General features: G+C 44.5%; 1 protein-coding gene across 2 annotated transcripts in view; it reads right to left on the bottom strand.

The window, feature by feature from the left end:
• Positions 1 to 10749, bottom strand: part of EIF4H (eukaryotic translation initiation factor 4H) — a 30248-nt gene extending 19499 nt beyond the window's left edge. For both annotated transcript variants that reach the window (XM_003794202.3, XM_003794201.3), the window contains exon 1: positions 10559 to 10749. In XM_003794202.3, the coding sequence (XP_003794250.1) occupies positions 10559 to 10617 (59 nt within the window). In that variant the 5' untranslated portion in view covers positions 10618 to 10749. The remainder of the gene's footprint in view (positions 1 to 10558) is intronic.
• Positions 10750 to 12817: the final 2068 nt, after the last annotated feature.

The following is a 12817-nucleotide window of genomic DNA, read 5'->3' as shown; positions in this document are numbered from 1 at the left end:
GGGTGAGCTATAGGCGCCGAACCTAAAGGGAATTTTTCTTACTAAGAAAAAGGTATTTATCATAATCTGCTAAAATTTTAGGCTTTCACATATTAATGAGAGCAATTAAATGTGTTATTAATTTAGTAACTTCACATGGGCGAGTAATCCAAAAGTTCCAGATTTTTTAGAGAAAATAATATCTTAGACTTTAAGCTATTTACTAGTCCTGTGAGAATATCAACACAAAAAACACTGCCTTAAAAGTAAGGAGTAAGCTATGTTTCTATGGATTAATTTTTCTTTTGAGTCAGTCTTATCATGTTGCCTTGGGTAGAGGGCCCTGGCATCTCAACTCACAGCAACCTCAAACTCTTGGGCTTAAGTGATTCTCTTACCTCAGCCTCCCAAGTAGCTGGGACTATAGGTGCCCACCACTAGCCCTGGCTATTTTTAGAGATGAGGTCTTGATCTGGCTCAGGTTGGTCTCAAACCCATGACCTCAGGCAATCCACCCACTTCCTCCTCCCAGAGTGTTAGGATTATAGGCAAGAACCACCGCACCACACGTTTGTTTTCAATTCTTTAGATAATTACAAAACACTATAAATAGATCATTATTTAAAATCCAGAATTAAAAGGTGAATGCTAACATAGCGAACTGTCGTAGCTAACAGTTCTCATTTGTTATGTGAAAAACAATTAAAAATCTAAGTTACTTGTACTAAAATACAAATAAATATACATAAGCACTCAATGTTAAGTTTGGTACTATCAAATTTATTTTATTGCTACCTTGTATATGAATGGTTACAAGAATAAAATATTCTAAGTACCTAGGAAAGGCTTGGCACCTGTAGCTCAAGCAGCTAGGGAGCCAGCCACATACACAGGAGCTGGCCGGTTCAAATCCAGCTCCAGCCTGCCAAACGACAACTACAACCAAAAAAAAAAATAGGGCGGCGCCTATGGCTCAAAGGAGTAGGGCGCTGGCCCTGTATGCCAGAGGTGGCAGGTTCAAACCTAGCCCTGGCCAAAAACTGCAAAAAAAAAAAAAAGCCAGGTGTTGTGGCGGTGCTTGTAGTCCCAGCTACTTGGGAGGCTGAGGCAAGAGAATCGCTTAAGCCCAAGAGTTTGAGTTTGCTGTGAGTCACAGCACTCTACCCAGGGATAAAGCTTGAGACTGTCTCACAAAAAAAAAGGAAAAAATAAATACAGGTTCAGCGCCTGTAGCTCAAGGAGCTAAGGCGTCAGCCACATACACCAGAGCCGGAGGGTTCTAATCTGGTCCAGGCGCTCCAAACAATGACAATTACAACCAAAAAAATAGCCAGGCATTGTGGCAGGTGCCTGTAGTCCCAGCTACTTGGGAGGCTGAGGCAAGCCTAGGAGTTGGAGGGTGCTGTGAGCTGTGATGCCACAGCACTCTACCCAGGACAACAGCTTGAGGCTGTCTCAAAAACAAACAAAAAACCTAGGAAAGGCTTGGTGCTCATAGCACAGTGGTTACAGGGCCAGCCACATACACCAAGGGTGGAGGGTTCCAACCTGGCCTAGGCCTGCTAAACACTGCAACAAAATATAGCCGGGGGTGGTGCCTGTGGCTCAGTGGGTAGGGTGCCGGTCCTATATACAGAGGGTGATAGGTTTGAACCTGGCCCAGCCAAACTGCAACAAAAAAATAGCTGGGCGTTGTGGCGGGCACCTGTAGTCCCAGCTACTTGGGAAGCTGAGGCAAGAAAATCACCTAAGCCCAGGAGGTGGAGGTTGCTTTGAGCTGTGATGCCACAGCACTCTACTGAGGGTGATAAAAGTGAGACTCTGTCTCTAAAAAAAGAAAAAAAAAATTGAGGAAAAAATACCTCCCTTAAAAAAATAAATAGCAAGGAATAAAGCAAGGGAGAAGCTCGGCGCCTGTGGCTCAAGGTTCAAATCCAGCCTGGCCCACCAAACAACGATGGCTGCAACTAAAAAATAGCCAGGTGTTGTGGCAGGCGCCTGTAGTCCCAGCTACGTGAGAGGCAGAAGAGCCCAGGAGGTGGAGGTTGCTGTGATGCCACAGCACTCTGCCCAGGGCGACAGCCTGAGGCTCTGTCTCAAAACACAAACAAACAAACAAACAAATCGAGGGAGGAGGGCAGTGCCTGTGGCTCAAAGGAGTAGGGCGTGGGCCCCATATACCTGAGGTGGTGGGTTCAAACCCAGCCCCAGCCAAAAACTGCCCCACCCCCCCAAAAAAGAGAAGGAGAAATACTCTGCAGATTAAGAAATTTCAGGTGAGGTGGCTCACGTCTGTAATCCTAGCACTCTGGGAGGTCTAGGCAGATGGACTGCCCCTAAACTCACAGGTTCGAGACTAGCCTGAGCAAGACTGAAACCTCGTCTCAAAAAATAGCTGGGCATTGTGGCAGGCACCTGTAGTTCCAGCTCTTGGGAGGCAGAGGCAAGAGGATCACTTAAGCCCAAGAGTTTGAGGTTGCTGTGACCTATGAGGCCATGGCACTCTACTGAGGGTGAGAAATAGTCTGTCTCAAAAAAAAAAAAAAAAAATGCAGCCTAATCTATACCCCACAGATATTCCTTCATTAACAGAAAATTTAGCTTAAGTAACAATTCTGTCTTTAAATAGTCTCTAAAGGAGCACAAAGGTGTAATCCTTTGCCCCTATTCTGCTCTCCAGAGCCAAAACTTCCTTCCTTCCATTCCCTGAGGTTCAGGAGCTGTTACCACTGCTGTTAATGCTTCTCTTTTAAGGGACACCTACACTTAAGGGGCTTAGTTTTCCTTCCTCTTAAAGTGAAGCTTCCAGAGCCTTGCCATTCTTGCTACTACCTTCTTTATAGGCTTAATCTGTTAGATATTAAGATATGATTCCCAGACTGATCACAATATTAAGATATGGTTCCCAGATTGATAACAATATTCTGAATTTATGAGAGCAAAGACCTATACCAATTTTGCAACTGGTCTTCACACAAAGTAGCACCAAACTACACTACTCATGGTACACTACCATGCAGTTGCAGAATTTGAAAGAAAATAAAAATAAAAAAGGAAAAAGGCACCTTCTTGGAACATTCTTGGTAAAGCAATAAAATGATTTTATTAAGTCATGATCCACTTTTTAACAGCTCATGATTAAGAAATGGGTGGTATACACAAAGCACTTCTGGTTGTCTCCAGGAAAAGCACTTGCGAACTACAAGCTGAACTAGCTTGGAACACCAGTTTTTAACCTGCAGACATTTTCTTGAAAATGAAGTTAGCTTGTTGCTTCAAGTAACATAGTCAACAGTATTTGTTGCCAATGATAAAATTCAATCTTTCAAGCAAAAAAATAGTGTTTTAGGCCAGGTGCAGTAGCTCATGCTTGTAATCCTAGCATTCTGGGAAGCCAGGTAGACTGCTTGAGTTCAAGAGTTTGAGATCAGCCTGAGCAAGAGAGAGACTCATGTCTATTAAAAATAGAAAAAACTATCAGCATGGCGGTACACATCTGTAGCCCCAGCTACTCAGGAGGCTGAGGCAAGAGAATCACTTGAGCCCAAGAGTCTAAGGTTGCTATAAGTTATGACATGCTACCCAGGGAGAAAAAGTGAGACTTTATCTCAAAGTGTTTCAGAAAACTTGTATCCAACAATGTAAGTTTGACAGCCTTTCAATATTCAAAGACTTTTCTGGGATCAAGGTGATGTTAATATAAACAATTTCTGATACTATATAACAAAATGTATCAACTTTTGGAAAATCTGAATAGATCAGTGAACAGATGTTTTTGCAAGTCACCAACACATTACAAAATCACATGTTGGTAAACAATCTATTCAAAGTACAATTTAAAGGCCAGGCACAGGGGCTCACGCCTGTAATTTAGCACTCTGGGAGGCTGAGAAAGGTAGATTGCCTGAGCTCAGGAGTTCGAGACCAGGCTGAGCAAGAGTGAGACCTTGTCTCTAAAAATAGCTGGACATTGTGGCAAGTGCCTGTAGTCCCAAATACTCTGGAGGCTGACGCAAGAGGATCGAATTAGCCCAGAGATTTGAGGCTGCTGTGAGCTATGATGATGCCATGGCACTCTACCAATGTTGACAAAGTGAGACTCTGTTTAAAAAAAAAAAAACAACCCTCCTTTCCAAATTATAGCAGAACCTCTGTAAACTGACCACCCAAGGGACCATAACAAACTTGTCGACATGGGGTGGGGGTGGGGAGTCAACATAAGAAACTAGGCCTTGGTACATGTAGTGCATGTCTGGTATATGAAAATTGGTCAACTTGAGGTAGTCAATGTAGGGAGGTGGCCAACTATGGAGGCTCTACTGTATTTATCTATGTAATGTTGAATTTCTTCAAAACACATTCCAAGAATGAAGACAGGTATGAGAAACCAACTGTCTTCCACAAAGCCACACATTTGAAAGGTTCTGAAGAAGCAACTGATTACATATTACAGAATAGTATGCAGACCAAAGGAAAATTATAGTCTCCATTCACCCTGTACTGGAGTACAATGTTTAAATGAGAGGAACCTCTTTTTTTGGAGACAGAGTCTTACTATGTCACCCTTGGTAGAGTGCCGTGGCTTCACAGCTCACAGCAACCTCAAACTCTTGGGCTTAAAGCATTCTCTTGCCTCAGCCTCCCAAGTAGCTGGGCCTACAGATGCCCACCACAATGCCCAGCTATTTTTTTGTTGCAGTTGTCATCATTGTTGTTTAGCAAGCCCCAGCTGGGTTCCAACCCACCAGCCCCAGTGTATGTGGTTGGCTCCCTAACCACTGAGCTACAGGCGCTGAGCTGAGGCACCATGTTTTTCATAGAGTATGGACATACTTGAGTACATCAGAGGAAGCTTTGGCAAGATGGGAAATTTTAGAAATCATGACATGACATGGAGAAAATGTCAAAGAACAAGGACATGCAACCTAACAAAAGAAATCTTAGATGTTATAGCTGCCATTAAGTTCTGTCTAAATCATATAATCACATTTATATCATGGTTGGAGTGTGCAAAGTTTTACCAAATGCATGAATAATGCAAAGGCAAAGGGCAAAGAGGTGGGGAATGATCTCCTTCAGTTTCTATGAGAAACTGGAAGTTGGAAGATGGAATCTGATCTTGGACTGACATTAAAGCAGTCTGTTGTATAAGTTCTATATAAGGAATATACATAAGGAGTCCTGGGAAGACAACTTAAAATTGTGAAGTGTTTCTGGATCACTGAAGTTAATTTCTAATAGAAATATAAATTTTTGCCAGCCTGAGTACCATATAGCAAGACCCTGTCTCTACAAAAAACAAACAATTTGCTGGGCATTGTGGTGGGTGCCTGTAGTTCCTGCTACTTGGGACAAGAGAATTGCTTAAGCCCAATAGTTTGAGGTTGCTGCCAGGGGTTCTCTAACTTTTTAAACAGGGGGCCAGTTCACTGTCCCTCAGACCGTTGGAGGGCCAGACTGCAGGCCCCAGGACAAGTTGGCTGCTAAGCAGGACAGGCAGCAGTGGCAAAAACACCTGGCGGGCCCAGATAAATGTCCTCAGTGGGCCACATGTGACCCACGGGCTGTAGTTTGAGGACCCCTGTGTGTAAGCTGTGACTCCACAGCACTTTACCAAGGGCGACACAATGAAACTCTGTCTCCAAAAAATAAAATAAAATAAGTGGAATTATATACTGCTTGTGAAAACCTCAGAAACGGGCAGTGCCTGTGGCTCAAAGGAGTAGGGTGACAGCCCCATATGCTGGAGGTGGTGGGTTCAAATCCAGCCCCCGTCAAAAAAAAAAAAAAAAAAAGAAAACCTCAGAAACTGGACCAAGCCTGTGGCTCAGTGGCTAGAGCACCGGCCCCATATACCAAGGGTGGCAGGTTCAAACCCGTCCCCGCCAAACTGCGACAAAAACACAGCCGGGTGTTCTGGCTACTCAGGAGGCTGAGGCAAGAGAATTGCCTAAGCCCAGGAGTTGGAGGTTGCTGTGAGCTGTGACGCTATAGCACTCAGTGAGACTCTGTCTCTATTTAAAAAAAAGAAAAGAAAAGGAAAAAGAAAACCCCAGAAACTAGTCTTTTAAACAAAAATTCTATAACAAATCAATTATTTTATAAGAACTAAGTGCTCATTTTTGATACTGATGGTGCTCTATTCATAAAAAAGCTTTGTTTTCCCTTTCTTGAAGTTTTTGGCCAGGGCTAGGTTTGAACCCACCACCTCCAGCATATGGGGCCAGTGCCCTACTCCTTTGAGCCATAGGTTCTGCCCCATAAAAAAGTTTTTTATACCCATACAACAACTTCTTTTACTCAGCTTTAGATTGTAGCCAAAAAAATAAAAGCTCACTTCAGTTAACTCAACAGAACTTCCCCCTCTACTTCTATCCCAAAGAGAGAAATGTTTTCTTTGCAGTTTTTGGCCAGGGTTGAGTTTGGACCCACCACCTCTGGCACATGGAGTCAGTGCCCTACTCTTTGAGTCACAGGCGCCGCTCTAGAGAGAAACATTTTAAGATAATAAAAACCTACAAATTAAGAGCTACCAATTATTGTTTTCTATGTATCACGGACTGTGCTACTCATTCTAGATACATTTCAGGTAATACTCCAAGAGCCTTAGAGAAGAATGGCTATCTCACATGTGGGAAAAAGGGGTTAGAGAAGTAAAAGAACTTGCCACAGCTAACACGTGGCTGAGGTGGTAACTCAACTCTGGTCTGCTTGATTCCAAAGCCAGGGCTTTTGCTTAACTGTACTTGTAGAGTTCTCTTTGTAAAACTAGGTTATTTCTGCTAACACTTCATACAGGATAATGGCTTGGAACCAAGCAATGCAACACTGGGGATTGAAAAAAGGATGCGAGCAAACCCAAACAACTTGACATCTGACAGGTAAATGGGATTTTAGAAAAAGTTTTTCAGTACTTTTACCGGATTGTAGTATCAGCGGAAATAGCTATAGTTCTTACACAGTGCATCCCTTCCCATTATAAGTCTTAAAATGCTTAGACAAGGAAAGAAGAATGGTGGTTGCCAGTGACTTGGAGGGAGGAGAAAATGAGAAATTATTATTTAATGAGTACAGAATTTTCCTTTTACAAGATGAAGAGTTACAGAAATGGATGATGGTGATGACTGCACAACATTACAAATTAAATTTAACACAACTATACACTCAAAAATGTTAAAATAGTGAATTTTATGTTATGCATATTTTACCACCACCAAAAAATTGAAGGAAAACAGTGCTCAGAAATTTAGACAGAGATGACAAGCTTAAGCCCTACTAAACTCAAAAGGTTAGAATTTTAAACTCCTTAACTAGATCCTGATAAAGAATACTTAAATTTGAGCTGGGTGTACACCTGTAAGTCAAAGGGAGGCTGAGGTGGGAAGGCTGCTTGCGCCTAGGAATTCAAATCTAGCCTGGGCAACATGGCGGGACTCTGTCTCTATTAAAAGTCAAGAAACTCTTAAATTTGTAGTTTTCAGCAAATATCAATTCTTGCTACTCCCAAGTTTCAATCTGATTCTTAGGACTGATGGGTTTGGGTTAAGCCTTCTAAAACTTTATTGCAATGAGAAATGTAAAATCAGTGTTCACTACAGTTTATTGCCAATGGCAAATGAAAAATTGGAAAATCAGAAGGATACTTTACCAAACTGCAAAACAAAGTCCATTCAAGATTCTGTACAATCAACTCTTGATAATTTGGAATTGTTTAGATTTGTTGGCGGGGCACGGTGGCTCACCCCTGTAATCCTAGCACTCTGGAAGGCCGAGGCAGGAGGATAGCTTGACCTCAGGAGCTTGAGGCTAGCCTGAGCAAGAGTCTACAAAAATAGAAAAATTAGCCAGGCTCAGCAGCAGTTGCCTATTGTCCCAACTACACAGGAGGTTTGCTTGAACCCAGAAGTTTGAGGCTGCTTTGAGTTAGGATGGCACCACTGCCCTCTATCCTGGCCAACAGAGCAAGACTCTTGTCTCAAAAAACAAATGTTTTGATTTGCTGCTGAACAACAATGCAGCCCCTGGTTCTCACCTTGGCTGCTCTGAACATAACTTCACAGGACTGGGTAAAAAAAGCAGTCACTCAATATTGCTTCCTGACAACTGTACTGGTTAGTAAACACAAATACAAAATAAACTTGTGGGGAAGGCTAATTATTAAAACCACATTATTACAGGATATTTGTTCATTTCAAACCTGCTATTTCTTTCACTATGACTTAAGCGATTAAAAGTTCAGATGTATTACCTAGTCTAAGGTGTTTCAGACCAGGAAGGTCAAGAACCAAAACAGTACAAGACTGGCTTTCCATGGCTGGCAATCTGAGACAAGCACTGAGACATCTGTTGATGTGAACATAATTTAGTTAACAATGTAAGCTATCAATGAAGAGTATCTGACCAACTATCCTACCAGTCTACTAAATTTCAGAGATCCCAATAATAGAACTACTGATCTTATGAAATTAAAATAACACTGACTCTCTGGCACAGAAAAAGCTTTTGCACAGACTATGCTACTCCATCCCTGGTCCTCTGTGAAATTTCCCCACCCACTCCAGACATACCTATAAATGAAATACACAAACTCACCAAAAAGTTCTAAAAACTACTTTTAGGAAACTGAGCAATACTTTCTATGTACTTTTACATGAATATGAAATCAAATGGAAAATTCCACAAAAGTCAGATGTAGAAGATGCTTAGCAGTAAAGGAACTTTTATACCAGGAAGTTTAAGAGATGCATAGTGCTATCTAGTAAGCAGTGTCTCATATCAGTTTTGGAGTCCATCTGGGCAAATGGCTAACACTTTCATTTGCCTTTTGATATATGAAATTAATAGCTCTTAGAGAATTTTACTTTTCTCGATTATCAAAATTTAACATGGACTGAAAGTCTAAGTTGAACACTTAATGCCATCAGAAGGCTGGCAAATTAGTCTAAAGACAGAATTTTAAAAAATCTCTTGGCACCATCTCATTGTAGTTCTTCTGCAAATAAAACTCCTTGGAACTGCCTTGAATTGAACCACTGTTTAAGCAAAGTTTTCCTGGGCCCTTCTGAACATTTTTTGAAACTTAAAAAAAAAAAAAGTTAATAAATTTCAAGATGACTGAAGTACAAATTTAATATCTAGAAACTTAACCCATAGGCAATAATTTTACATGTCACCCAACATGTAAATTATTGTTTTATTAGCAAATAAAATATTCTCTAAAATAACAGGTGTCTCCACTAATCCCAACTTTCAAGCTACACTGTCATGAATGATATTGGGTATGCTTCTCCACCACAACAAGCCTTTGTTACCGCCATTAACAAACCAGCGTATTAAAAGTGATCATTCTCTACCAAACAAAGATACTATTTGGACTACAAAAAGAGAGACTGGACGCTTCAGCAGGTATTATTGTGTTATTAACCTGGGAAAGTAATCCTTTCTATATAGAACACAAAGATCAAGTGTGTCCTTGACAAAGATCAAGATGTTTGTAGCTTATATTCTAAAATCTGTATGAGCATAACCTATTTGGGGGAGGGGGTGTCAGACAGAGTCTCACTATGTTGCCCAGGCTAGGGTGTCAGGGCATCAGCCTAGCTCACAGCAACCTCAAACTCTTGGGTTCAAGCGATCCTCTTGCCTTAGACTCCCAAGTAGCCTGCAGGTGCCGGCCACAACACCCGGCTAATTGACATAACTTCTATTAAAATAAGAAACCACACACATAGTGTGTGTTTTTGGAATTAAACACCATAAACTTTCTAGTAACCAAAGATCTTTCTTTTAAACAAGGTGCTTCAATTATAATCTTCTGCATTTGGCCAGAATCAGAACCTGCCTAAGTGCTATTCCTTCTACAGGTTAGTGAGAGAAACTACGAAGAATTAAAATTTTCTGTGCTACCAACACGTACCACCTGTCAATAAGGCACTCCGAATCAGGAAAAATTAGCTAACAAAAAAATGCCATGATGTTTGTTCTCGTTTATCTCCCCCTCCTCTAGCTTACCCAGGGTCACGCTGCCAAATCCCTGCCTCACACGTAAAGCGAAGGGAATCGCCCCTCTCTTGGCCTCCGACCTTACCCTTACCCTCTCTGATTAACCTCATGGCGAAGTGAACAGCGCAGACAGACAACAGGAGGCCACGGAAAAGGTCGGAGACCGGAGCGGGGCAGGCCGCATCCCCCACCCTGGCGCTGCAGCAGAACCTGGGCACGCTAGCCCTGCCGTAGGGGGAACGGGGCTGGAAGCAGGCGCTCGTCCTCGGTCACTGGGCGCCACTGCGGTCTGGCCTTGCGGCCAAGACAGGGCAAAAATGACACGTCGTCGTAGGATAGGAGGTAGACTAAGGGATCTGTCCCGCGACCACTGCCCTGGGAGTCTAACTGCCGCCGCCCCTTCCCCGAGCGCGCCATTTCCAGGCTCGGGCACTCCGGACGCCTCTCCCAGGCCTCCGCGGGCCCAGCTGGGCTCCTGCCTCTCGCCGTCCGGGTTGAGCGCAGGACGGCCGCTGCCCCGAAGCCCCCAACTCGAGTCATCCCCAGCCCCGGTAGGGACTCGCGTAGCCCGCCTCACCCTCTGCCGCCGCCGAAGCTGCTGTAGGCCCGATCGTCGTAGGTATCGAAGTCCGCCATTTGCCGTCTCCGCTCCGAGAGGAACCAGGGTGAGCGAGGAAGGACCCCGCAATATAACTCCCCCCGCCCCGCCTCCGGGGCTGTCCTCCGCGCCGCCTGCTCGCAAATCGCATGCACGCACGCGCGCGCGCGCGCACGTACGCCGCGCCGCGCCCGGCCTGGGGCGACGGGCCGCTGCTGGCCCGGCGCTCTCTGCGGCCCACGTGGTGCTGCTGAGCGTTGGCTGCGTGCCCGGCTTGCCGCCCAAGCCCATTGTGTGCTGGCCCTGAGGCTTCAGCCGCGGTTGCCTCCAGTCCCCGCCCCGCCCGGATGCGCCGGCCTTCGCCTATCTCGGGGACGGGGTTTCCCTCCCCGGTTACGCCTGGGGATCCTTAACAGGCCCGCTGCGCTTTTTCATGTCGCTTAGTTTTTCGGACTCCAGACCTGGAAGGGACCCCGGAGGCCTGCTCTGCTTGGCCCCCACTCCGACACACCTCTTCCGACCAAGTGGTCGCCGGGTAACATCCAAGTAAAGGCTACCTCCTGCAGGCGGAGACCTCACGGAGCTCGAAAAACACGGAGGATGCCCAGAGGGACAGGGCCTGGAACGGGGCGCGAGGTGTGGGAGGCAGACCTGAACCCTACCTTCAAGTGTGTACTCGCGCTGCTGGAGTATTGTGGGGCTTAAGGTTAAGAGTGTAGGTTGTCGAAGTAGAGAGTCCGCAATTCTGATTTTGCAGAAGTCTTTGGGCTGGAAAAGAATTGAATGCTGATGTGAATTCCATCACTTAGGAATAGCAAAGAATGGTTATGCAGTGAGAATTAATTACACGGATGATGTCTAGGTTTGTGATTGAGATTGTGGTAATATTGCGTACTCCTACCTTTGGATGCGGCAGTGCTGACGCATCCTGATATGTGTTGGCACTATTTCAGATAAACGTCATAGAATTTTCTTGAAATGTTACCCAGGTATGTTAGACTTAACCAGTACTTTTTTTTTTCTTTGCAGTTTTTGGCCGGGGCTGGGTTTGAGCCCACCACCTCTGGCATATGGGGCCAGCACCCTACTCATTTGAGCCACAGGCGCTGCCCCCAACTTTTTTTGCGGGGGGACAGAGTCTCACTTGGTCACCCTTGGTAGAGTGCTGTAAGCTCATCGCTCACAGCAACCTCAAACTCTGGAACTCGGGTGATTCTCTTGCCTCAGCTTCCCAAGTACCTGGAACTACAGGCGCCTGCCACAACGCCCAGCTATTTTTTTTTAGAGATGAGGTCTCACTCTGGCTCAGGCTGATTTCAAACCTGTGAGTTCAGGCAGTCCACCCTCCTCAGCCTCCCAAGTACTGGAATTGCAGGCATGAGCCACCGCGCCCCGTACTTTCATATTTAAGCATCTTCTCCTTTGACAGGCAACTCATTTTTTGTTCGTTTTCTGTCCCTTTTTCTTTCCAAGTAATAAAACACTTTGCTGTTGTTGCAAAGGGAACGTCTTGAAAAACATGGCAAAGATATTTTCTGTCTATGCAACTTTTGGGAAACTGAAACCTGCATCCCTGCCTCAGGCCACCTTGTGCCACAAGAATATAACTCAATATAATTGTTTGGGTGGAGGTCACAACATCATCTTAAGCTGAAGACAGGATGGGTAGTAGAGGTCATGAGATCCTCTTAGCCAAAGATGGTATGAATCTGGGCAGAGACCATGAGATTATGGGATCAGAACCTTTAAGAGCCCCATGCTTCTGCTAAGAAGCAAGAATTTTGATTTTGAGACCATTGTCTGCCATTTCCCTCTTTTGCTGGCAAAGTAAAAACTTTCTTTCTCCTCAATCTCCTTGTCTCTCTTTTTCTAATGCAGCCTCTTTGGTAGGACAAGCACTTTGGTAACACTATCAGACCCTGCTTTGGACAAGCACTTTGGTAACACTATCAGACCCAGACTCTACCAGAGCTCAGTTAACCTGAGCTTCACCTTCTAACTAGCTAGATGAACTCAAGTTCCTTAACTTTTTTTTTTTTTTGAGACACAATCTCACTTTGTTGCTCTCGGTAGAGTGCTGTGGCATCATAGCTCACAACAACCTCCAGTTCTTAGGCTCAAGTGATTCTCTTGCCTCAGCCTCCTGAGTAGCTGGGACTATAGGCACCTGCTACAATGCCTGGCTATTTTTGGACATGGAGGTCTTGCGCTGGCTCAGGTTAGTCTCAAACCTGTGAG

Source organism: Otolemur garnettii, unplaced genomic scaffold (genome assembly GCF_000181295.1).
Source record: "Otolemur garnettii isolate 467f Iridium unplaced genomic scaffold, OtoGar3 scaffold00077, whole genome shotgun sequence".
In the NCBI taxonomy this organism is placed as follows: Eukaryota; Metazoa; Chordata; class Mammalia; order Primates; family Galagidae; genus Otolemur; species Otolemur garnettii.
Note: the sequence above shows the minus strand (reverse complement) of the source record. Positions and strands in the feature narration are given on the sequence as shown.